Source organism: Notothenia rossii, assembly GCF_949606895.1.
Source record: "Notothenia rossii genome assembly, chromosome: 12".
Classification (NCBI taxonomy): Eukaryota; Metazoa; Chordata; class Actinopteri; order Perciformes; family Nototheniidae; genus Notothenia; species Notothenia rossii.
Genome location: NC_136911.1, coordinates 6,822,235 through 6,848,519, shown reverse-complemented (window position 1 = coordinate 6,848,519; position 26,285 = coordinate 6,822,235). Strand labels below are relative to the sequence as shown.

The 26,285-nt window shown below is 40.2% G+C and overlaps 1 protein-coding gene across 7 annotated transcripts in view; it reads right to left on the bottom strand.

The window, feature by feature from the left end:
• Positions 1–1,534: 1,534 nt before the first annotated feature.
• col11a1a (collagen, type XI, alpha 1a) overlaps positions 1,535–26,285 on the bottom strand; it is a 67,369-nt gene continuing 42,618 nt past the window's right edge. For all 7 annotated transcript variants that reach the window (XM_079661755.1, XM_079661756.1, XM_079661758.1 and 4 more), the window contains 29 exons: positions 26,047–26,154; positions 24,488–24,577; positions 23,576–23,629; positions 21,029–21,136; positions 20,797–20,904; positions 20,252–20,305; positions 20,014–20,067; positions 19,597–19,704; positions 17,557–17,610; positions 17,419–17,472; positions 17,168–17,221; positions 16,638–16,691; positions 14,969–15,076; positions 14,521–14,574; positions 14,318–14,371; positions 13,317–13,370; positions 11,059–11,112; positions 9,816–9,923; positions 9,311–9,364; positions 8,980–9,033; positions 8,077–8,184; positions 6,952–7,005; positions 6,821–6,856; positions 6,549–6,602; positions 6,187–6,433; positions 5,451–5,563; positions 5,158–5,226; positions 3,165–3,398; positions 1,535–2,861 (listed from right to left, as the gene is read on the bottom strand). In XM_079661755.1, coding sequence (XP_079517881.1) covers positions 2,715–2,861; positions 3,165–3,398; positions 5,158–5,226; positions 5,451–5,563; positions 6,187–6,433; positions 6,549–6,602; positions 6,821–6,856; positions 6,952–7,005; positions 8,077–8,184; positions 8,980–9,033; positions 9,311–9,364; positions 9,816–9,923; positions 11,059–11,112; positions 13,317–13,370; positions 14,318–14,371; positions 14,521–14,574; positions 14,969–15,076; positions 16,638–16,691; positions 17,168–17,221; positions 17,419–17,472; positions 17,557–17,610; positions 19,597–19,704; positions 20,014–20,067; positions 20,252–20,305; positions 20,797–20,904; positions 21,029–21,136; positions 23,576–23,629; positions 24,488–24,577; positions 26,047–26,154 — 2,502 coding nt within the window. In that variant the 3' untranslated portion in view covers positions 1,535–2,714. The remainder of the gene's footprint in view (positions 2,862–3,164; positions 3,399–5,157; positions 5,227–5,450; positions 5,564–6,186; positions 6,434–6,548; positions 6,603–6,820; positions 6,857–6,951; positions 7,006–8,076; positions 8,185–8,979; positions 9,034–9,310; positions 9,365–9,815; positions 9,924–11,058; positions 11,113–13,316; positions 13,371–14,317; positions 14,372–14,520; positions 14,575–14,968; positions 15,077–16,637; positions 16,692–17,167; positions 17,222–17,418; positions 17,473–17,556; positions 17,611–19,596; positions 19,705–20,013; positions 20,068–20,251; positions 20,306–20,796; positions 20,905–21,028; positions 21,137–23,575; positions 23,630–24,487; positions 24,578–26,046; positions 26,155–26,285) is intronic.

Here is a 26,285-nt window from a genome sequence, read left to right as displayed (position 1 = left end):
TACAGTATGTTGGGGTAACTGGGAAGGTTGCTGAGGAAAAATTGGTCCCCAAGGGTAATGTCCTTTAATTATAGGCAAAGTGAACACTCAACAAACAGGTTACCATTAATATAACAGAGCCTGAATGTGTCAGTGTGTAACCGTGGCTACTTCTTTCTCTTCTCCCTTCACAGAATGCCTGCTTAAGGGGAAAAAAACGTCCAAAAAAGTGACATATGATAATGAAGGAGAATAATACTGTGATCTTCCACAACAACTCAAAGAAGTTTGATTGCTTCATTTAAATAAATGGTAGGTCCTGAATATGTAAAAGCACCGGTTGAGGATGCAAGTAATCTCTGGAGACAACAAGCTGAAAGTAACATAAGTGTGGAGTGAATCCGCCATTCGGAGGGTTTCTTGATTGTTTTCTTTGTGTGTGTGCGGTTCCACATGAGTATTCTCTTTGGTCGTTTCTCTACAAAGACCCACATAAGATAAAAAGAAAATACAAAGTCCATTTATTTTGCTGCTCAGCACAGACTTGTCAGTTGTTATTATGTGGATTTCAGTGGTCAGTCCTTTGAAGTGACACGGGCCACAGCTAACGTTTGTTCAAGGAGTCTCAGGCAGACTGAATACTAATGAGGCCTGTTTTTCCCCCTCTGTGGTGTGTGATAGAATCATAATTAGAAATATGCCACCCATACACTCGTGATAAATTCAAGTGTTTTCAACACAAGGGGCAGAGGGATGAAAACGCAATAGTGTGACATATTCAGAAATTAGCTTTCTTACTTAACATCTAAGGTTGATAGCAAGTGTCCGTGCAGTAAATATAAAGCTTTGTTTGGCAAAAAGCATTATGACTCCATGTTCCTTTTCCTTTGCTTCACCGCAGTCCAACTCTTTATCCCACCGTGCAATACCAAATTGAGGAAAACAATTTTCTCACTCAGACGTCAGACATGCAGTTCCTATTTGTATTAACAATCAAAGCACTCACAGGTAATTCCATTCTGAGAAAAAACTATATCACATAGATCGCAAAGCCCACATTGACATTCAGAATCTGTATAAAGGGTTTTTGTCAGGGAAAATAATTTGCATTTGTCAAACATTGATTACTGTGCTAAAAAACCCTCCCCACTCTATTGGAGCTTTCAAATCCTTTGTGTAAGATATGCCTTGATATTTCCCGTCTGAATGATCAAAAAACACTTCTCATGTGAAGTGAAATGGCCTAATGTGTGTGCTTCTTGAGTAGCCACTTATTACGCTGAGATACAAAGGGAAATCCATAGCTATTGCTTCCCGGTGACCATGAAAAAAGCAGCAAATATACAAAAATGTAAATTAGATTGAAGTTTAAAATATTGCTATGACAAACAAAATGAGACATTTTATGTACTCAGAGTGAAAGGAACTTATTGTAAGATGTCTTTATTGGTTTCAAGAGAGATGGAATTGCACCAGCCCAGTCTTAGTTGAATTATCATATTGATTTAAAGCATGTACAGTAGGTAGATCTTACACAAACCATTGAGACATTCAGTTCACTGTTGTTTAGAATCCAGTTTTTAATATTTAAATGAACTATAAAAAGCACATTAAAACATTTTCTCATTTTAGTTACAAAAATGGGTCACCTAAAGGGCTTCTCATTGCATTCACAGAAGGATTTGAACAGTGGATGTCTAACAGTTAAAGTATTTCTCTCTTAAAAAAAATCCCCACCCAAAATATATAAACTTAATTGCTTAACCAAGGTATATACAGGGCATATCATCCTTGCATCTTACAGGTTATCAAGAAAGTTTGAGGTATACAACCAAAATAAAAAGCCTTTCAGAAAACAAAACAGAAAAAAAACAACAAATGGAATTAAATAAAGGAAAAATGAATGCCATGATTGCTTCCTACAAGCACAGGATCACAACATTAGTGGGAGATGGTGTGATCCTGCCAGTTGTTTCACCTACGGTCACAAGGGCAAAATAGCAAATAACCTCAAGGTTGGGACTGTCAATATATACAAAGGGAATACAGTCAAATTTAGCGATAGAGAATTGTTTGAATGCTCAATTTATTTGCTTCATGACAAATACACAGTATGTGTTGAACAAAAAAATATCAGAATTATAAATGTATTCGATTGAATGATGTCTTTAACTTACACTGTATAACTTTGAACCAACATTGAAATCAAAGAGCCGGAAGCAGAATCAGATACACATGCAAGTTTTGAAAGTGGATTCAGAAATAACAGTATTGTACAAAATAATAATTACAGTTTGTTTTAATTATTATCAAAATACACCTTCTTTCTTAGCACCTCTTTATATTTTTGGTGTGTTTGAACAAGCACCATTGAAGTCGTTTTCATACAGCACCTGGAGAAACCAGAGAGGAGGTCTGTGTCCCCCCATGTCTCCTGACCCCTCTGATGGTTACCTCCAATTCCCCCTCCTCTGCCACGCGTTCAAATGTCCTTCACCTTTGCTCCATAACGTGGTTAAGTCATGTGGTTCGAGCCCTACAAGGGCAACAAGTATTTTCCTGGGTACAGGTACATACATGGAAAGACATGTTTGCTACACCATCTCTTATTCAAAACTTGCATGTGGCATAGAAAATGGTGGGGGGCTGGAAATGGGGTTTGGTGGTACCCAAAACGTCTCAACTTGACTTTCTTTGCTGGCCCCATAAAGTCCTTTTTTTCTCTTTGTTTTTATTTAGCCAAGGAAGCAGACGGGCCCAACTTCAAACCCAAACTTCTGGTTGGCGTCCCCAAAGTCACTCAACATGACATCGATGATTGGAACCTGATCGATTTTGGGAGTATTAATCTCCATCACAGTCTTTCCATAGCCCTTCCTCGTCTGCAACAGGAGAGACACACAAACACAGAGAAAGCCATTAGACGAGCAGAAAGATGCACACACATTGGGTCACATGTTCCTAACAGCACAAAACGTTTTACTGTGTGTTCAGGCTCATCATCAGGTCTCCAGACTTGAGCTACTAGGAAAACGTTGCTAATGTGTGTCTGAAAAGAGTTTCACAGTTATGAAATCGACATCAGCTCCAATGTTAGCCTTCCATTCTTCTCGTTTCACCGCCGATGTGATTTTATTTCAGGAATACATTAGTGCCAAATGGCAGAGACAGTGGACAGGGCTTACCGCACATCCGTCTGAGAGGGCCGTGATGTAAGGGTTGTTGTCGTAGGACATCTCCTCATCGTTGGCGCCCAGGAAGCGCAGCGACTTGTCGTAGCTTTCGCTGCTGGCCTCGTGCCACGCCACAGACTGGTGGCAGCTGTAGGTGAAGTTCTGCCTGGCAGAGGCTGTCAGTAGTCTGAGGAAGGTCATCTGGACCATGTTGATTGAGTTTCCATCTGCGTCAACGTAAGACAGCTAATGGTGGAAAAACAGAGAGAGAAACACAGGTTGAAGGTGGGAAGAATGACGAGTCTACACTATCAGATGTATTATTCATCAACATTCAGCATTCACATCAGCATTTGCCATCATTCTGAATTTAAAAGCAATATGAATTTTCCAAAGACTCCCTGGTGGAGTGAATAACTAATATTTATAAAGCCCTAACCCTACCCCCAATAATACATACATACTATTATTGGACAGGGTTTTGATAAACATTAACCATTTCTGCCTCTCTTAACCCATTTAAAACCCAAAACAGCTTTGACAATAGTTGCATGGTAACATTAACCCTAGTTGCTTTTCTACTTTTAACATTACTGACTAGGGACACAATACTTTCATCAAAAAACATCTCCTTCAGAGAGTGAATATGGCCTCTAGAAGACATGTTACTCACATAAAAGCCTTCTATACATCAGAGACATTTTGCTCAGACTGACAGATGGATTCAGGCTTCTCGTCCCCCAACCCAAAATAAAAACTACTTCACTGACTGATGATTTCTACACTCTAGCGTCAGTTATCATGGTGCTTAGATTGTAACATAACCAACATTATCACATTACTTGATCAAATCTGGAGGTTTGGTTCATTTGCAGTGGAATGGCATTACAGTATGTGTTAAGATATTTGGTCCCTTTCTAAATGGAGTAGGATAACAGAGTTTCCAAAAAGGCTGTGAGAGATGCATCAGTGTGTTCCATTGTGTGTGTGTGTGTGTGTGTGTGTGTGTGTGTGTGTGTGTGTGTGTGTGTGTGTGTGTGTGTGTGTGTGTGTGTGTGTGTGTGTGTGTGTGTGTGTGTGTGTGTGTGTGTGTGTGTGTGTGTGTGTGTGTGTGTTTGTGTGTGTGTGTGTGTGTGTGTGTGTGTGTGTGTGTGTGTGTGTGTGTGTGTGATGAAATACATGAACAGTTTTTCTTTTAGTAGTATAAATGGTAGTTTAAAAGCACATGCTTGTTTGTCAGCAAAGGAAAATTAGTTTGTCTCACTTTATTACATTTCAACTTATTTCGACTTGACTTTTTGTCTCTCCAACCAAGTTTGAATCTAAATATCTTCAGGACACACGTGACCCTGACTGAGCCTTTCACTTTGTGTGAACCTTGTCTGAATATGTGCATTAAAAGCACCCCCGATATGTTACCAGGAGATGTACGGTTCTGTACAACGCTCTGTCAACGTCAGACTGTTAAAGTCTGTTTTATGTGGAAATACATCAGCTTGACAATGGTTTGATGGAACAGGACAAACGTGTTTCATTTCTGAATAGTTGATGTTTACTTGAAAAATGTTTAACTGTTCAAGGACAAAGTAGGGACTCCGGGAATAATAAAATACTGAGGCATTATTCTAGAATCCTCTGTAATGATTTATTGATGCTCTTTCTATATTAAAATGTTTTTTTTCTTCATGATTATCTGGTTTTGCCTAAAGTATGAATTTACCTAAACCACTTAATATTTAGTTGTTTCTTTTTGGGGAGTATCTTTGGGTCTCTGCCTCACAATGTCAAGGGTAGTGCTGCTATTTGAATATATATGCAGCTCCTTGCCATTTGCAGTGTCCCTGCACAGGTACGAAGGGGAATGCAGGGGAAATAGGAGATGGAGTAATCCATTCAGTTTAGCACTAAGTGAACGAGGCTGTGTTGTTCAGTAAACTGAAGGGGGGGGGGGGGGGTGGGGGGGGGGGGGGGTTTGGGGGGTGAAAGAAGAGGAAAAAAGACTTACTATTTGACCACGCTTAAATTCACTGAACCATGTCCCAGGAAGTTCTTTGGGCCATGAAGATATTTTGACCTGTGAAAAGCAAATCATATTAATACCAGGCAGGGTCATGGGTATTACACTGAGTGATGAGATCATGAACATGAGGGGAAACATCTTGTTGAATGAAGTAAAGCAGGAAAGTTTATAATCCAGGAGCAGAAAATAAATACGTTTACTATTTTAACATTTTTTTGGAATAGTGTTTTCAGAAATTTCCTAGAGTAAAATCATTCTAGAGTATTATAGTCACTTACTCCCTCAGACTTCTTATCAGGATAGATGCAGCTTTCGCCTCCGGCGGTGAAGTTACAGTAGACTTTGAAGGAATCCCCGGAGCAGCCTTGGTTTGGATCGATCCAGTACTCGCCTGAGGAGAACCAGGCACACTCAAACATCCGGTTTCACTTGTGTCCACAGAAAATGGCTTAATGCTCCTTTTCAAACGAAGGCATGCTAGAAATCCTTGATTCAATGGAAAGTTCTGTTATCCAGTCATTTAATTATCTTTGTCATGGCTTATAAACTGATAGATAATAAGATGCTTTTATTGTGATCAGGTCTACATTTTGAGCAGCAATTTTCTAAATATTCTCCTCAATTATGTAAACTGAGGGCTCAGAGGTAAAATTGCTTCAATAGAATACAATTGGGACATATTTTTAAACTTAGATGAACCAAAAGTAAAAAACTAAAATGTTCAACATTGCTGAGCCCAATCTTCTCAGGGCAGTGTTTGCAATCTCTGTTTACAACAGAGTTGAAGTTTGATTTTCTTTCACTTGAGTATAAGTTTGACAGATGAACAGGTGTATTGATGAAGAACAACATTTGAGAAAATGGAGAGAATCTCCAGAGTCTCAAATACATTGGATTGAAAGAAGCTCTTCTCGGCTGCAGCCTGTCTTTGTGAAGTTGTTTTGTTGTTATATAAAATCTCTAGCAGCATTTATTTTCTCTAAACTCACACACTCCTGCTTTGGTTGAGCTTACCATCGGGGAACTCAGGTTGGCTGAGCTGCAGGTCCTTGCATGTCCTGGCAGGATTGTTCTGTGTGCCCATGGGGTATTTCATGCGCTCGATGTCTTGTTTGAGGTTGTTGAGTGAGCCGAAGATGTCCTCCATGCCCTCGCCGTAGTCCATGATGTTAGCAGCTGCGTCTGACTGCATGTCAATGGAGCGCTTGCTTCTCTTTGGAGACCGGATGGGCAGGGGCTGGATAACTTCACCAGGAGGGCCCTGTAGATAAGATTTAATGAAAGAAAACGGACATTAATTGTTGAACAATTTTACAGTAGAGACAAAATATTACATAATGGGAAAAGAGACAACAGTAGTAGTCTTAACTACTTACAGGAGCACCAGGAGGACCAATTGTACCGGTGTCTCCCTTTGTACCAGCCGGACCCTGAGAGAAAAGAAACATGTTATCCACGATAAATCAAATGTACTACTATGATTATTTATATAGCACATTTAAAAACAAAAGGAGCTGCCTAAAAATGCTTTATAGTCTCGGCAGATGGGTTACCACATGTTTAAATACGGGTTTGAAAAACAATATGGGGGAATCTCATACTGTGACGCACAGTGACAGTATGTCTTTCAAAACACGATTGTACTCACAGATGAACCCTTGGATCCCTTGGGACCTTGAGGACCCTGCACAACACAGGACATAAGCACAGCAATTTAATAAATGCATTCCATCATCAGTGTAGATTCTTAATGAATGACTGAATCAGTTAAATACTTACAGGCAGACCAGGGGGACCTGGAGGACCAAGAGGACCAGAAGCTCCACTGATACCCTGGGAAAAGAAGAAAAGTCAGATATATGTTAAACAAACAAAATGAATTATTGTGAGGCTTCAATAATAAGCACAATACAAATATATAATATTGGCACATGATTTGGAAGTGAGATTTAGTTTGTGAGCTGAATAAAAGCAGCATATTAACCCATAGAGAAGACATCTTTATTTCAGCCATCAAGGGACGGCCAATCACTGCACTTGTAAGATTGTGTTTCTTTGAACCCAGCCATTCACAATCTTAAAGCTCAATTTTGTCAGGAAATAATGCCAAACATTATGAGGCCTATTTTTTTTAGTTTAAAATAGAAATGGTAAACTGAGTGAAAACTTTTCTGAAGCCTGTGTGCTCTGACAAAGGGGTCATTATGATTTCATTAGGCTTAATCTCCAGATACTTCATCCAACCCATCATCTTAAATCACTAAGCTAGGGCAGTCCAAGGGCCACAGCGGGACAGAATAGCATATTCAGTCATGCTGCAATGTTTATTTAAAAATGGATGAAGGCTGTCATCATTCCTTTATCCAGACTGAGCCTTAACCTTCTTTCAGGACTGCTGCCTGTTTTTATGGAGGGCTCAGTGGCTGACAACGAAAAATGGTGACTTTAATGCTTTAGTTCAGAAGGAAACTTTTTCAGTGTTTTCCACCATGCAGTTATATTATCAGAGCAGGCATCGCACACATAAGTGATTACAATCCAAGCAAAAAACTAGTTTGTGTTGGCAGTGTTGAAGATGCTCATTGGTAAACAGTGGGAAATGAAAGAATAGCTGAATTCCTTCGAACATAGATAATTAACAAAGTGTTATCTTCCCCAAAAATCTATTTTTTTTACACATTCTTTATAATTAAATCTGCCAAAAGCTAAAAACAACAGAATGTTTGCCCACTTTGGATATTGAGAGTAAAGGGATGCAGTGCATGCTGGGAAGCTGAGCACCGGACTGCAATGTGTTTTAGTCAACAGAAAGGGACTGTGGAAAGACCCATGAGCCAGAGTGGAAAGACCCATGAGGTGAAGGGCAAATGAGGACCATGTGGGAATGGAGTCATTATTACTTACACCGTCACCCTTGCCACCGGAAGAACCTTGGGGTCCGGGCAAACCTCGGTCTCCCTTCTCTCCCTGCTCACCAGGGGGTCCGATCAGACCAATCAAACCTGGATGACCCTGTAGGACGAACACAAATGTGAAAACACAAAATAACAGTCAAGTATAACAGCAATGTCCCTTTGTGTCCTCAAACTTCAAAGTCTTTGCATACATTTCTGACATGGGAAAAATAGTTCTCTTTCATAAAACTAAAACGCACATGAGAGGCTGTGAAGGGTGAAGTTCCATTACCATACAAATCCTCAGGCGTTATAATTGAAATGTCTCTCCAGCAAAAGACCCACGAAAAACACAAACAATCCCCAACAAAGAGGATGACTTTGAAGTATGCAAGCTCTAACCAGGCCCAATGATTTGACAGCATTATAAACACACAACACGGTGCCACTTTTGTGTGCTTTAAACTGCCATCATGTCATTGTGTGGGAGGCAATTTAGATGTGTAGAGTAATGTGAGCTGTCTGAATATCCTTTGCAGTTATATTTCACCAGCAAATATGACGGCGGCAGCGGAAAAAAATAGTGACGAAGAGATTAGATGGATTAGAGTGATGCATCACATTCAGCTGCATATTCAATCCTGTTAAGAGTGTTTCTCTTAAAGTAAGGTAAAAACTAATTTTGTTTCCATAATGTTAACATAATAGCTATTATCAACGTTGATTTGTAATACTAAAAGATGTCTTGCATTGATCGATTGCAAAGATTTGGAAGCTGTGAATATAAATCTGAACCCAGATCACGGTCCTGCAGAGTCCTGTCACTGTTTCTGTGCTTATGGTCCAGCCTATTTGGAACCTGGGAACTCTAATCAGCTTGCAACCAGTGATAAGAAAATGGGGGTACGCTCACCTTTTCACCCTTAGCGCCAGGGTCTCCTTTCAAACCAGGAAGGCCAGGAGGACCCTAAACAACAAAAGCAGAAGTACAAACTCAATTTCACAGAGAAAGACGGAAAAGAGAGAGGATGGAATAAGTGCAACTAGCTAAGACAAAACATTTCAGAGAATTAGGCAATAAGGACAAAGAAACATGAAATGACAAAATGTCACGTAGGAAACCATCAATGTTTTAAAGATATAGAGACAGTTCTGTTTTTTTATTAAACCTCTATAAACTATTCCAAATCAAGAGAGATTGTGAGAAAAAGGGAGAGAGATAGGAAGATGTTATGCATACTAACCATAGGACCAGGTGGACCATCTTGTCCTGGGGCTCCAGGCAGTCCTTGTTCACCCTGTGAAAAGGCATTAAATTGCAGTGAGCATTATAGCCTGCTGTATTTTCTCCGGCCTGCCATTGATTTGCTGTGCTCAGCACAATGATTAATAGCCCAAACAGGGGGGAAAAGTGTGTGGGATAAACAAGCAAAACTAAAGTAAAAGCCAAATGGGCGTATTGATTATTCCATGAAGTCTATCATCATGCCTAAGCAGTTCCTTTTTATGTGTACACTGTATGTGTGTGTGTGTGTGTGTGTGTGTGTGTGTGTGTGTGTGTGTGTGTGTGTGTGTGTGTGTGTGTGTGTGTGTGTGTGTGTGTGTGTGTGTGTGTGTGTGTGTGTGTGTGTGTGTGTGTGTGTGTGTGTGTGTGTGTGTGTGTGTGTGTGTGTGTGTGTGTGTGAGAGTGGAGCTGGATGAACACATATTGTATCACAGCGGAAGATCACTGTTGTAGTTGAGACTTACCACAGGGCCAGGGATTCCACGCAGACCCTCTGGACCGGGCTTTCCTGAGGGTCCCTGGGGTCCAACTGGTCCGGTTTTACCTGCTGGACCCTCAAGTCCTGCTTCACCCTGTATACAAATGTTGGAAAAGCATGATGAAAAATATATCACAATTTTAAAGTAGACTACATCTGATGTATTATTTTCTATATTTTTGAGAATAATTAACATTTCAATCAAATTCATCTCTATATTTATTTACATACATTTCAGTCCCATTTGTGCAAAATGTTGTTTCCAGGTTTTCTTTGGAGCCTCTCTGTATCTTTAGATTTTTTGTTTTATCAAAATGCAGCTGCAGGCTGCTTGTAGCTTTAAATGATGCTGAGACAGTATGCGGTGTGAAGATGGGGTGGATGGGGACAAGTACACAAGAGTCTAAGTTATCAAATGTGCAGAAGTGCTCCTGCTCCTCCAACTGAGGTTGTGAACAGGCACAACAATTTATGATGCTACATCAGATAATGTTGTTATTTTAGGTTCATGAGACATATTTGCCTCAGCTGACTTTAATCTGAATACATCAATATGCACACAGACAAACAGAGCTCATGGAAATAAGATACCAAGCTGCAGCTGCAAGGTGTTTAAAGATTACAGGCTTACTGCAAAGTGTTCAAAGTAGTTTACTTAGTTTGTTGCTTATGCATATTGAGAGTTCAAAATACTTACATAATGTAGAAGCATAGCATAGTATAATGTTTTAAATCCATACTGATGTAACCAGAAGGGCGTAGTAGAGAGGTATGTTTGTGTAGTCAGTTGAATATATTCAGCATGCACCAGCGGGGTATATCTGATTGAGCTTATGCACCAACCAACAGAACATATGTATAGATCGAGACTATGAAACCAGTAAGTTGTTAAAAACACGTGTTGACTCAGGAAAACTTTATTTCGGCTCTGATATAGACAAAACTAAAAATAAATATGATAACTCTGAATACCTGAGGGCCCATTTTTGTTATACTAGAACTAAAGTTACAGTACAATGCAAGAAACAAGTGTGTCTTAGTTTTATTTAAATAGGCTGGATCCATACATAACTGTGTGCGTGCATGTTGGGGGGGGCGGTGTGGGGTTAAATTACTTTGACATTTCAGCACTTTTAATTCAAGAGAGGGAACACTGTGGGTACGGTGAGGGGCGTAGATGGGGGACTTGCTGAGAGGACTCTACTGTGCGGATGAATTGATTTGGTTACCTTAGTGCCCTTCTCTCCTTGCCTGCCCTCTAAACCAGCAGCCCCCGGGGGTCCCTGAGGAGGAGAGGACACTGCATGTCAACACAGCATCAACACAAACTGACTGTACAAGACGGTACAACAAGTAAATGTTCATCATTGACCTTTCACAATATTTCAGAGAAGAAAACACAACTCTATTCATCTGTTGGTATTTTGTTTCGTTATCCCTAACAAGGGATGATCATCACCAATAGATATTTTGTAAGGTCATCTCGAGAGCCTCTTGCCATTTCAGTTTCCTCTTTAAATATATAGCTTGCCTGGTAAATACTTGGTGGGCGCTGTTTTTGAGCAGGGTAATGATCCAATGCCCTTGAATGTGCACTCCTTGAGTGATTTGAAGGTCTATTTGAATGATTGGACATGCCTTTGTCTGCCCTAAAAGACACAGCCTTCTCCAGCCATGCCATGGGTTGGCAGGTTGTCTTGTCTGTCTGGTGAGCTCCACCTCCAGTCGTCCATCTTCAGAACCGCTCTTCATCCAGATTCCACTCTCATCCTCGGCCGACTGAAGCCTGAGTGTTACTGACTGAGTGTCTATAATGTAGGCTCGCCTCCTGTGTTGGAGCTCTCCTCTTCTTCTGATGTGTGCCTCTTAGAGGTGGGGAAGAGGCAGGCTCTTGATCAGCCCAAAGAGCCATCTCAATTATATAATGCAGCTAAAGTCTTTGTGTAGGGGAATTCTCTTTTCGAGGTTGCCTTTTGGTCAGCTCTGCAGCATCAGGTGTGTCTTAAGTGCGTACAATTGCCATCAGTCCCGAGAATGGATAAAAGGTTAAACAATTAAGTAGCAGAATTAAAGTCAGATAAGACTAATTACTTTTTAATGAAGCAAAGTTGAATGCATTTTCAAGCATTAAGGCATTAGCAAATTAGATTGGATACTATTGGCTGTTATGCTAAATTGACTTATTCAGAATCATAGGCTGTGCTGGAGAGAGATTGTTGCATTTTTTTTTTCTACAGGCCGAATGCTGAGAAGACAGAGTCTGAAGCCACCTAAACAACTCCTGCTGCAGAATTTTGTATTCTAGAGAACCAGCTCTCGGGAGCAGCAGGATTCATCTTAGGTCCTATTTTTTCCCTAAGCCATTAAAGACCTATGAGTGATAAAATAGCCCTATTCCTTCCCATAATCCCATGGCCATTTAGCTGCAGCATGTGCTGATACCATGCTAAATAGTCAGAATGCAAATTTTGTTGGGCACATTAGAAAAGCAATCAACCCCGGTTTTAAAATGCATGACATGTTTCTCTCCCATTGGACTGAGCCTTGGAGTCTTTCTTTGAAATGCAGTCAGTCATTTGAGATAGTGACTTTTCTTTCAAATTCAGGAGAATAGCAGCTCATTTTCATGTGGACTTGGAGCTTCACATCGTATTGGAAATATTGTAATGTTCAACCTCAGATGTGTGCATTCAAAAAGCAGCTTACTGGCATTTCAGTTATCTCAAACTCATACTGTAATATGAGATACAGAGAGAATAAACATCAAATAAACATACACTTTTAATTTGGTAAAATCTTAGTTTTCTCTCCTAACTTGCTTTTTATAACTTTGGAAATACTAACCGAATAACCTAGAAATAAAGTATAATCCACTTCCCTTTTAAAATCACATCAAAAGTGGGCAATCCCAAAGTCCCCCCCTCTCCTGTCATAACCTCCTAACAACTTTAGCTGGTCTATGTAATGCCTTTGTTTTGCTCTGACTGTCAGTCCAGCAGCCACGGATCAATATTGTGTCAGACTTGCTGTATACCTCTCTCGCTTTCTTCCCACAGCCACAAGGGCGTAATGAGTTTGGACCCAGGGCTCTTTTGTTCCAGCTGCTTTGGAAAGCCTTTTCAATTTCTTGCTAAAAAAAGATTCATGAATTTCACATCCTGCCATTCATTTCTCAACATGCTTTAAGGGGGATTTATTTTGCAGACAGCGCAACGCCTTGACCCCTGAAATCTTCCACTTTGTTTTCCCAACTCTACTTTTAATGAAAATGAATCTCTCCTGCTTTTCTGCCAAGATTGAGCTGTTGAGGAGATGTTGTTATAAAGCAAAGAGTACAATGCCAACAAATACACACAATAATGTTTACAACACTGTTGAAGGGAGATTTGACTGAATAAGACTGAGTAAGAGATTTGATATCAAAACAACACACTCATGCATAGATACAATGGTCTATCTTGGGATGTTTTGATGGCATCACACTTACTCTTTTGCCAGGTGGTCCGGGTGGGCCAGATTCTCCTGATGGACCTGGAGGTCCCTGAAAACATGAAAGAGAAAGGAGGATGCTATTACAGACACAGACACAAGTTGTGTTAGCAAATGAGTCAATGCTGATATGAATTTTGATTGAGCGAGAACATATTGGGGAATATTCAGCCAGGATCGTCCAGAAGAGTTGAGCCAAAACTCAAAGTTGGATGAGGCACTTAACTGCCTGAAATGATACATACTGTGATTCCTGACACACTCTCTTCCAATTATGTGAGGTAATTGCAAGCAATCAAAACACTTTTCTATCATTCGCATTTGTTTGGTAGGCAGCGTTATTCAGCTGTTTGATAGGACACAGTTACATATTAATTACAAATAACTCAAGGATAGATATGGTTTCCTCTTAAATAGCACTGTGTCATTATACAAAAGTGTATCAGATGTTAATATACCTTTCTAAACACTGTTTTCCATTTCAGAATTCAATCAGAGTTCATGAACATTCATTCATTCAAAATTGAAATATGTAACATTCATGTTCAATTGTTTGTATGTTTTTGGCATTGATAAAGGCTCATTAACATTCATGAATGTTAATTGAGAGTTGTGAATAATAGCGCTTTGCACAGAGCCAGGACATCACTGGCTTTTATTTCTAATTACATTTCATGAATCTGCAAAGCAGATAAGTCTATTTACCTTACTCCCCAGAGTATGGACTCAATATCATGAATTAAAATGCTGCAGTGTTCATTTTTTACTGACTAGATGTGATAACAGCTATCACTGCAATGCACTTTTGGTGGACTTCTTTAAAATAAAAATAATGTCAAAAGTAAATATTTATACACAGTGGTAAAGTAGCTGAATATTATGAAAGTTATATTATATAAGGTGTTTGTAAAGCGTCCCTTAACTGAATCATAAAAGGTGCATGATGTATGCTCATGCAATCATTTGTTCTGGCCAAATATTTGTGAAAAACCAACTCACCGCCTGTCCAGCCTCCCCATCATCTCCTTTCTCTCCTGATTCTCCATCAGTTCCCTGTAGAAGAGGGATGTGCTGGTTAGATAATGTATGCCAATCACAAATAGTTATCTTATACCTTAGATATCATAATGCTCCAATAATGGAGTTAACATAATTTACAATACGAAAAATTGCATAATATGGCTACAATATTTCATACTTACAGCGACACCGGCTTCTCCAGGAGGACCAGGGTCTCCTGGGAATCCAACAGGACCCTGCCAGAGAAAAGGAATGCATCAGAGTGGCACTAGTAACCTGAGGCGCTGCAATTGAGACATCATTTCCCTGAACATTGGGATTAAGGAAAGTCATTAAGACAGTCATTTATTCTAGGTGCACCCGATGACAACCATTGAAGGCACTTTGATGGACTTAATGATGATGTTGCAAATCCGTGAGAAAAAGCCCCCCTTGCATTCCATTACCGTGCGGCATAAAATATAAACTCTGTCAATTAAAAGGCTTTTTAGCTCTTGAATATGTTCTCGCATAAAATTGCCGGATTCAAGGCTGGTGAGGGAGGTTTACTCTAAGCAGTGTATTCGAGCATGTTCGTCTGAGCGCTGGAAAACACTCTTTGCTGATTGTGAGAGTATTTGGCAGACTTACAGGGTTGCCTTTTGGACCGTCATCCCCAGGGGGTCCTTTGGCACCGGCAGGTCCAGCAGATCCAGAGGGGCCAGACTCTCCTTTCTCTCCTCTCTCGCCTTTAGGCCCCTACAGTAGCGGGGGGTAAAAGAGGATATTCATCAGTAGAGTACCACAGGGGGCCGCAATAATAGCCTACACTGAACTGGATAAAAACTGATGTGTGGACACAGCCTGCTGAGAGAATGTTGGATTCAAAGCGGATATCAGTGTGAGTGCCAGAGGACCGCAACACTGCAGATGTTGAATAAGGTAGAAAAGTATACCTGCGTTTTTCAGCTGCATGAGCTCTTAGGTATAATGTTACTGGGTTTTTACAGTTCTGTTTTGTATTATGCATGAATGGAATAAGCGTAGCAATGTATTATTATATTATATTGTGTCAAATCTTCAAATGAGTCATAACATTTCTTTTTGTGAGTAGTATTTAATGCACACACTAATGATGTCTACAGTAAATTGTATAGTTCGGAATTATTGAGTAATTACTGTCCAAATGCCATTAGTACTTAATGAAACACTTCAATGTAGAATGACTTTAAGGATAACTGAAAGGCTATGGGTTGGGCTGTACTTTTGATTGAGACTCAAGCTGCACACTGACTTTGGCAATGTCAATGACACCAGCCGCTTGCTGGGAAAGTAGCAGGGGACATTATGAATGCTTGTTACCATGCTCCACTCCCACTGGAGATAGGCCATATTTTCAATCTGCTGTTGTACCCCAATAATGATAAATGACACAGCCATCAATGATGGGTGATTGGTAAAAGTTAAATAAATATCTGTGGGGCAATTACATAAGCAAGCACCTGGATATGGTAAATTAACATGCACTCTTTAGAATTGTTTACTTTTTTGGCAATCACCATAACAAACACTAATACGAACAATCTACAAACACGGTATTGAAGCGGAGTAACACACCTTTGTATATCCTTCACTTCTGCACCATTGTGGCTATCAAAATAGGGTATAACGTAAAGCTCTACACATAGGGTGTGTTGTTTTAATGCCATCTTGCTTCATAGTTGCTGCAATAATTGTTCTTTAGGACAGAAGCACCACAGCGTATCCTCCTGGTAATTATGTCTTAAGAGTCTGGGAAGAGACTCAATTTGGCAGGCCATGTGGACATGGTGTGCAAAGCAGAAGAGCCATGCTGAGATGAACAACCAGCCCCAATGTGAGGAGAAATTACTTTCAGTGTGATGAATACACAGTGCCACACCGAAGAAAAAAAGCCTTCTCGTCAGATTGGATTTTGCTCTATATTCGCCTTAAGCTATCCATTAAGCATCTGTTTTCCTGGCGATAAACTTCAAATGTATATTGCTGTTGTTGCTTATACTGTTTACTACCTTGTTGCAGCAACACAACATTTTACCAACCTTACTAGGGCGTACTTTTAAGCATTCTAGAATAAAGACAAGGTACTTTTTTAGTAAGTAAAGGCTCTGTAAATAATCATGCTAAGGGTGATTGGTATGTTAAAGCCTAAAAAAAACGTCATACGTGTTGATAAGCTACCTACACACACATAATCATGATGGCATAAACATACATAAAGGAATACAAACATTGGTTACTCTTGTAACACATATCCAGATTGACAAACAATCTCACTCACCCCAGTTCCAGCCTCTCCGGGTTGTCCTGGGTTTCCGGCCTCACCTTGTTCGCCCTGTGGTTAGACAAATGTCAGAGTCTGGACAAACAAACATTTACCCTCCACATGGAGAGTTGCAAATTCACATGAAGTGTTTTTAAAAGTTACATTATTTACTGAAATAGTTCTCCATACAGTAATCCATATCAACAAAAGACAGTCATATAACTTTACTTTTAAAGCAGTTGATACAGAAACTGTATTCAAAGTGGCCCTTTTAAGAGTTGGTAGCCCTTCATTTTTCATATTCCAGACTCATTTAAATTGACATGGTAAGGTATTAAACATTTATAGCCTGCAGTAAAATGGACGAATCTTGTGTTGTAAAACGGACATTACTAGGGTCAAGTCACTAAGTCAGACAGAAGGCCTGGGTTTATAAAGGGAAAAGACTGCTGGTAGTAACAAAGGGGGCTGGAATTAGTTGGCCAGCAGTATTTAAGTCTCATTGACAAACGTCACGTCAGGCAGGCTATCGTTGTGACTCTTACCTTCTCGCCAACTGATCCCATGGGGCCCACACCACCTGGAGGGCCTTGGGGACCCTGCAGCAGGAAATGAAGAAAGAGATGAGTCATCCTCCATTTGGTAGTGGAGTACACTTGATGATATCCAGGCAAGACCAGTTAAGATAGGTGAGTTATTGCCACTAATGATGTGTTTAACATTATGTCACAGTCTTAAACACAACAGGTACATTACTATTATATCACTTTGTCTGTTATCAATCAGCCATACGTACATCAGCTCCACTAGAACCCTGAGGACCTCTGGGACCAGGGGGACCGGGAGGGCCCTGTAGAAAAGAACAGTGTTTTTAAAGTGCATTAAACAATTAAAGTAAATTAAAGTGTTTGCAAGAAGCAGAGGAGTGTCTTACCATGGGGCCAACATCACCGTTCTCTCCCTTCTCACCAGGAGGTCCAGGAAGACCCTGAGGATAACCAAAACAAAGAACGTTTTATTATCAGTAAAGAAAGTAATCATCATATGAGCACAAGATGCTGTTGGATGAATAAGCAATTGTTATCTTATTGATTTATAGTTGTTTTGCTGCTGTTAAATGCATTAACATCATCTGTAACGGCTTGATATTCATTTTTCAAATTTGATTTGACTGTGAGAATAAATTGCAGTGATGCACTGAGATATGTAATATCTTCATGGGCCAGAACATGCATGTTTTAGCTGCAGTCTTGTCCTATTATCTGTTCAATAAAATATTCAATGAATATACCCTGAGCAACGTCAAGAACAAGTCCTACTAGATTAACTAAACTAGAGACCTTAAAAAACAGACAATGTTGTGCAGACAAACTGAATAGAGGACTAACCTAATAAGGAGCAGTGCAATTCAGTGATGACACAAGGAGTCATCTCAATATGTATCCCTAGCACATATACTAAATATATCAAATAGCTATTTGAATGAGGTACAAGGCATAGAAGGGCAAGCATGCCATGCATTGACAAGCCAAACTTAACCAGACTTTCTGAACTATCTTTTGATAGTGAAGAACTCATCAGTTATGTATCTGAAATGTTCACATTTGGATGTCAGCAGGGTTTAAGCTTCCTTATCAATACTCAGGCAAAGGGGGGATTGTTTTATTCTAAAATGCTTTCCCCGGCTCCGCTGACATGTAAGACAAGACTCCTCTTGAGTTTGCTTTTCCTTTCTAATCAGTAAAGGTTTCATCTTCACACAAAAGGTGCAGACATAGATGTAGCTCACTCATGCATGGGAAATGAGCCGCTTGGTCAAGACCTCATATGTGCGTTTGATCCCTGACATTTCTTCCAGTAATTGCCGTGATTAAAAAGCTGTGCCCTGTTTCGCCTTCTGTGTGTGTGTCTGATTTTAATTCAGAAGCAATTTGTCATTAGTGTAAGGTGTATGATTGCTAGGTAGGAAATCAGAAAATGCATTCCTTTACATGTGGTTGGACCATAAACGGACTATACGCTGGCAGTTTGTGTATATGTGCATTGCTATACATCAAAGTTTTGTTTTTCGCCCCTGTTTGCAAGCATTTTCCGTGGGGATTAAAAAGTGTAAGTAGCTGCATGCTGATTCCTTCCGTGGTAAGAAATCTCAACTGTGTAAAGGTCGCCCCAGTCTGAGATCATTAGCCGCGCTACTAATTATGCAGCATGGTGAATGTGCTCGATGAGGAACTGACTATTGGAGCAGGTCAATCCCCGCAATTAATGGAATAGCTATGGGAAGTAAATGACTTCCAATTAAAAGTCCATTGAATACAATCCTGCTGAGATAGGATAGTACCTTGGAGGGATGAACAGTAGTTTATGTAATTTCATCAAGACCCCAATCTCTGCAGTAAACTCGTGAGGTTTTTAGCTAAAGGAGTTGATTACTTATAAAACCGATAATTACTAAAACAATTGGTTACTAAAGAGGGGAAATACCTATCTTGTTAGACTATTATTACAATGATACAAAACATAATCAAGCCTAGTTGTAGCATGGATTGGTTGTGTGTTCATTACGTTGTTCTATTTCTTTTTAACCTTAGTATTTTCAGTGGGGCTTAAACTAAATCCTTGGTTGCGTAGAGCCTACTTTACCTTACGCTTATAACATCAAAAAGCAAAATGTAGCTCAGATTATCATGCCTTTTTCTCAAGTGGCATCAGTAGATGGTGTTGGCAGGAAATAAAGGCAGTCGATGGAATCTTTGAGGCTAATAGCTTGGTCAACATACAAAACGCACCAAAGATCTGATCAAAAAGTATACTACATAGGTGTAGGTGTTAACCAGCTTAACCAGCTAGTGCTTTCATTGCAACGGGTGATGTTTGTAGAGCATGCTATTGCAAAGCAGTTAAATGACAAACATATCATCCATAGCAGATAACTGTAGTTTAAAATATCAGCAAATGTTTGAATGGTACTGACCTGCAGACCAATGGGACCAGGAGGCCCAGGGAAACCTCTGGAGCCTTCATCTCCCTTCTGCCCAAACATACCCTGCTGACCTCTGGGACCAGGCTCTCCATCACCTCCCTTAAAAAACACACACATACACACACATTCACTGGGTCCATTCCTCTCAGGTTTAACAGTTAAAGCATTTTTATGTGTTGTTAACAAATATGTCCTTCTATAAGCTTTCAAAGCACTGTTGGCAAAGATGGTGTTGCATGCAATTACTCAAATAGTCATTACAATGTGTGCAATTATACAATATAACACAGAAGACACATTCAAAAGTGTCTGGTCTCAATCAGGAAAAACATTCAAGGTCTTTCTGTTAGGTTTGTGATGCTGCAGACATCATACATTCGATCAGGTATTTCGGACAGTTGTACTTACAGCAGGACCTGGTGCACCTATGGGACCTTGGAGACCAGATGGGCCAGGAGGACCCTAAACACAAAGAAGAAAAGTTTACACAAATGTAAAACAATTATGTATTGGGTTAAGTGTGTTGTTCTGTAACCAGGCATCTCTTAAGGAAATCTGTAACACCACAAACTACTTAATTATTTTTGAAAAATGGATGTGAAGGTGTGTTATCTATCAAGGAATAAATGGACTTCCGAAAACGCACCTGTTCTCCCTTGTCGGCTTTGCTTCCTTTCTGACCGGGCTCTCCAACCTCTCCCTGGAAAAGAGAAACACACTCAGCTCAAGTTTGCTTCTTTTCCAAATGTCAACGGCTTATGAAAAAAAGACTGCAGCTTTACAAAAACAACCAATATCTGCAGCTATACCTGGTTGAAGGCACAAATATGGAAATGTGAGATTATTACTGTCCACTTTGTTGCATCGTTAAAGTCCTCAGAGACATAGGTTTGGCAGCTCAGTAGAATGCCATAAAGTAACATTCAGGGGCATAATTATTACAGGAGATGGAACGAGCAACAGTATTTCACTTTAACATCTCGTCTAATTGTGTTTGGTGGCACATTTGGTTATGAAGATGGATAGGCAAAAGTGAGAGAGACATATTTCCCATGCAGATGGAAAGAGTGAACTTGGGGATGAAGATTGATTGGCAATCTGGTTCCATCCTTAAACATGTCTCAGTTTTGCAATGGAAAAGGAGTTGTAACTGGGCCAATAAGATGTGGTGGGTGAGTGTGTGGGACTGACCTTGTCACCATCTTCTCCAGGTGGACCCTGAGGTCCAGCAGGTCCGGGCAGACCAACAGGACCCTGGACACCATCACGACCAGCAGGACCTTGAGGCCCTTTCTCACCCTATGTGAACAAAGACATTTGTTTGAATTAGATCTTGAAACACCTAGTACAGCAGAAAACAAACACGTTTTAGATAAAAGAAAGATTTGTTGTTGGCCACTGTAGCAAAGAAATAAATACTTACAGGTGCTCCCTTCTCTCCTGCAGGTCCGGGGGGACCCTGAGGGCCAGGTCTGCCAGACAGGCCAATTGGACCAGCCGTACCAGCAGGACCTCTTTCACCAGAAGAACCCTGTGAGTGGGAGAAAGAGAGTGAACTTGTTTTTTTGTCGAGAGTTTGATACGTATCTTATATAGTTCTGTTAGCCTGAGTCTAAATATAACCTGAGTATTCTGAACAAAGCCACAACCCACGAAGTCCCAGTGCTAATGGATCAACTCACACATACACACCTACATACACAAAGCTCTTTTCAGAAGGAAACTGAGAAAACAGCAGGGGCAGGTGGCTTTTAAGTTATCAGAAAGCTGTTCTGCTCCTTAAAAGCAGCCAGCATTGTCTGCTCTAGGGGACCCGACATCTTGGTGGCTCTCTGAGCAGCTCACTGCGGCTGCTGCAAATGCATTTCTGGATGAAAGAGGCTGATGCCGTGTATCAGTACTCAGATACGCCTAAACCCATAAGACATGACGAAAAAATGTTGTATCTCTGATGCACTCAATTATCTCAATGTACATTTATAGTTATATAAAAGTATTTATTCAATGTATTTGGTTAATTTTCATAATAAATGCATTTTCCTCATGCAAAGGCTGTGTGGTAGCAAAGTGAATTACACTGCTATCGTGAAAAAAAAAGTTGCGTGTCCAATTCAAATGTTGGAGGTTTTTCTTTTAAAATAAAAAAGCCTTGAGGAAACACAACTTGACAACAATCTTCAAACTGGTGTGACCCTGTTATTTCTACTCTACAGTGTGAAGTAAGGCACCTATGTATGTCTGGTTTACATCATTATAATCTTCATTATGATCGCTGAAAATCAATGAACAATTTCTGATAACACCTGCATTCACTTATGTAGAAGAGTGAGGGAGGCAACGGTCATGATGTCTCAATGACAGATATATAAAATTAAAGAACAAATATTTAACTAACGTTTGTGTGCAGGTTACTTATTTGTCAATTGTGTATTTGAGTAATTTGAGTAGTATTTTACGAGTCCAATAATAATTGATGCTAAATTAATAAAAAAATGTTCAATCAAGATATTGATGCATATCTAAGTGCTAGAGTATATCCTGAGCAGAACATTAAACACAATACACACACCGTTTTCCATTAACACAATCCTATTATGTGGAAACCTGACTTAAATTAATAACATAACATTTGAAACTTCAATTAGGGCCGGTTTGATGATATAACATGTTTTTTCATATTGTGTCATATGTGCAGCAGCTGGTGTTTAGTGATTTGACTGTTAGGGTTAAAATACATGGATAGGTGTAAAAAACAACAACAGCATGATTAAGAATGAAAAGAAAAACAATCTATTTTGACAGCAGCAGCCCGTCACATCATGCTAACCATACCGATCGGTTTTGCGAAGAACCTCTAGAGACTCTGCGACAATCTGAGAAATATGAACACAGCAGGCGTAAAATGCCACGAGTCAGCCTTTGCGACGGGTGAGGCAGGTGTAGGAGCAACACCGGGGATGACTAGACACTGACTCACCGTATGGCTGTGGGGGTGATGTTGTGTATGTTTGTGTATGTGTTTGTTTGGGTCTGTTTCTGTGTGCCAAAGCGCAATGGAGCAGGCAGTCTTGATACTCAGATTCTCTTTCGGATGATCGCTCCTACGACAAATCGCTGTGTGCATTGGGACAAGATGACATTTGGTGATGCTTTCATAGGAAAATTAATAATCAAACACTGATTACGTGACCATGATGGCTTAATGAGTTGATGTTTACTACACATGTACTTAGTTTACTAATTTACACAACTAAATTGATTTTCTTTGACTTAAGTTTGATTTTTCTCTCACGTCTGAAATTCCATTGTTTGACTCTAATGCTAGTGTGGCTGCAGTTTTAACTGATCTTATTTACCTTCTAATACCTGCTGGATTTGAAAAGTCAGAGGCTCTCCTTTATCTACTTGAGTTTCAGCTGTGATGATCTTGGGCAAGGCATTTAACAGCTGCTACAGACAAGAATGTGTGAGTGTCTGAATTCATACTGTAAATGTGCAACACTGTCCAGCTAAGAAAGAGCATGCAGCTAACCAGATCTTACCCGGGGCAATTGAAGTTTAAGATTAATAAATAATCCCAAAAAAATATATATAGCTCTGTTCACAAGTTTTTCTGAAATATCCCGTGTCCCTGCTGGTTCTGTCCTGGCCAGGTTTCCTTTGGAAAATGTATGTTTCTAATCTCAATGGGGCTTAGCCGATTAAATATAGGTTTAATTAAATCATAAATCATAAATGAAAAGCAAGTATAAAGATGGGCAGGCAGTTAGGCAAGGGAAATAAGAGGCAGTTTCAAAACATTCGTCTGATGATGTAAAATGCTTGGCATATGCAGGCTGCACTGAAACATGAAATACTCTGCACAAGCCTTCACGCTAAGCAATATCACAAACATAAATATTATATGTCAGGAAAAAAACAAGACAGAGAGGAAAGAAGATACTTTGATCTCAGGTAAAAGTATACTTACAACAGGACCAGGTGGACCTTGGGGCCCCTCTCCTCCCTTCAGACCTGCAGGGCCCTGAGGAACAGAAGGGGTAATCACATGAGATGTCTGTTGAAAACGGTGTTACGTTCAGCATGCACATTCTTTCTACAGTATTGCTCTGTATTTAAACATCTCTTAAACCAATCCAGTCTGGACTGTATATCTTTGTTTACTACTTTGTTAAATTGGCCTAAAATAATTGTGAATGTGAGTTTAATTTGCACATGAACATTTGTGTATAATTTGCGATTTCTGGAATACTTTTGAATGCCAATGTTTATGCCTGTGTGTGTATATGTGTAGCTCCCAAGTGGACCACAAAAGAGCACATGGCAGTATGGGGAATGAGTCTCTGTTGGCTGTGGCTGGGTGCTGAAGTCAATTCCAATGGGAGGAAACAATCAGTAGTGCTGCTGGCCTGCAGAGTCTCCATGACCTTGAGGATGCAGGCAGCGAAACACTCCCTCTCCCCACAGTCTATCCATTTCCAAACACCTCAGTCTAATACTAACATTTCCCACTTAATAATTTATTACGTAAATAATAACTTTGCTGTCCCCTACAAAAAGGTTGGCACTGAATTAAGAACAATTTAAGTCGTTGACCTAAACCACTTCTATAATAGTGGCCCATGATGCATTGTGGCGGTATAAACAGTGGTGTCAGTGCTGTTGGAGCGATGCATAGGCACGCCTGTTCATTTGTAAGATGTCACTTTGAGTTTCCTCTGAACCCGATTGATTGCTAGAAGTGAATTCCAGGGCTGGTGTTTCTAATGAAGTGAATGGCTCTAGATAGATGCTGGTTATTTGTTATGTTGCAATGTTCTGTCACTTTCTACTAGCAAACACATGTAGGGGGAAATAGGTTCAGGTGAAGTGTAGCTCTTACCGTGGCGCCAGGTAGACCTCTTTCTCCAGGGAAGCCTCGAAGGCCGGGGGGTCCGTCTTTACCAGCAGATCCCTGGGGTCCTGGGTCTCCCTTTACACAGAGACACACATGTCTGTGTTAGAATGTGTGTACTTAAATGTACTTGCTTTATTCCATGAGTGGAATGAATTGCTACAATATAAAGCTTGGAGATCAGCTAGAGGGAATTCAAAACATAAAAAGATTATAGACTATACACATCTGACACATATAATGTATACTAATGACTTTATACATCCCAGCAGGAACAGAAGTATATTTGTTTTGTAGCTGACATCCATCTCAATGGGCCATTAGCCGCAATTAGTTTGAGATATGTGTGTTTTCTGTGGATTCAATAACAGTCAGCACTCGGTCAACAACTCTCAACCAAGCTGGTATTGCTTTTACAGAATCAGCTATAACATGAAAAGATTTTAGCCTCAAAACTCCAATCTAGAGACAGAATTGTGTTTAAAATGTTTCATAATATATAAAAAAGATGTATTGTTTAAAGGATAAAAAAATCTAAACAAAAGTGTAATATATCAAGGGTGACTGACATCAAAAGCACAAAGATATGTTTTGACAGAAATGAGCAGAAAGTGAGTTTGCTATAAGAAAAGCATGTTAGCAAAACTTGGTTCAGGTTCTACAACTGTACACATGATCTCAACGTTTCGTAACCCTCACCACAAACACTGAACTAACTTCTAGAGATAGCGCCGATAATTGCATGGGAACCTTGTTTACTTCTTGGTTGACTTTGAAAGATTCTGGCTTTGTTCTCTTTCTTTCTTTATTGGCCGGCAGATTTATCTGCGAACATGGAGGCAGAGTAGAGTGGGCTTGAGAGGTAAAAGAGGATTTGGGGCTCTGCTGCCAAGACCTCCACAAAGTGTCCCTGGCATACAGATGCACAGGACTGAGTGGAGAGGGGAGGAAAGTGGGACTGTGAGTGGCAGAGGGTTTGGAGTTTGCCGACGGACTTGATTAAACTGTCTGCTTGGCGAAGACGGGAAGAAAATGAAAGCAGAAGACAGGGTGTTTGAGGGAGGGGATGATCAGGGCAGGCTGAGTGCTTCTGGGAGTTATTTCTTTTTTTGGAGCAGCCTATATTTCTACATAATGCATTCTGTCTGCTAATAATGGGCTCTCGATTGCTGGCCAGGGAGGGCCAGGAAGAGAATGCCCCAACTCTTAGCCACTGTATCCTCAGCAGATGTTTCCAGAGTCTAATAACGTACATAAAGTATTGGTGGGACTCTGGTGTTTGCTGATGTGTACTTCCGGGTTGAATTTAGAATTGAACTCCAGAAATATAACTGTTTGTGAAAGCAGCTGGCCAATCTCCAGAATCGAATCCTGTACGATAATTGCAACTATTCATCTTGCAGCTAACCTCCATACTGTTTGTCTGAAAAATCTGATACAGATAATAACTACATCTGAAGCCACTCTACTATTAAGACCGCAAATGAGCATTCATTTAAGAACAATAATTGTTTGGAATACTTTTCTAGTCCAAGTACTGAACATACCTTTGCTCCCTCCTTGCCAGCAGATCCTGGAAGACCCTGCTCTCCGGGCGGGCCGGGGGGTCCAGGGTGTCCTCTCTCACCAACGGGACCTGTCTCTCCGGTTGGACCCTAAGATGCCATAACACAGTAGATTTGCAGTTCAAAACATCAAAATGAGAGCTGTTATAGCTGCATTGAGGCCATTGGTACACAACACCATTAACACAATACAATACACTGCTTGCTCTACACGTACATAC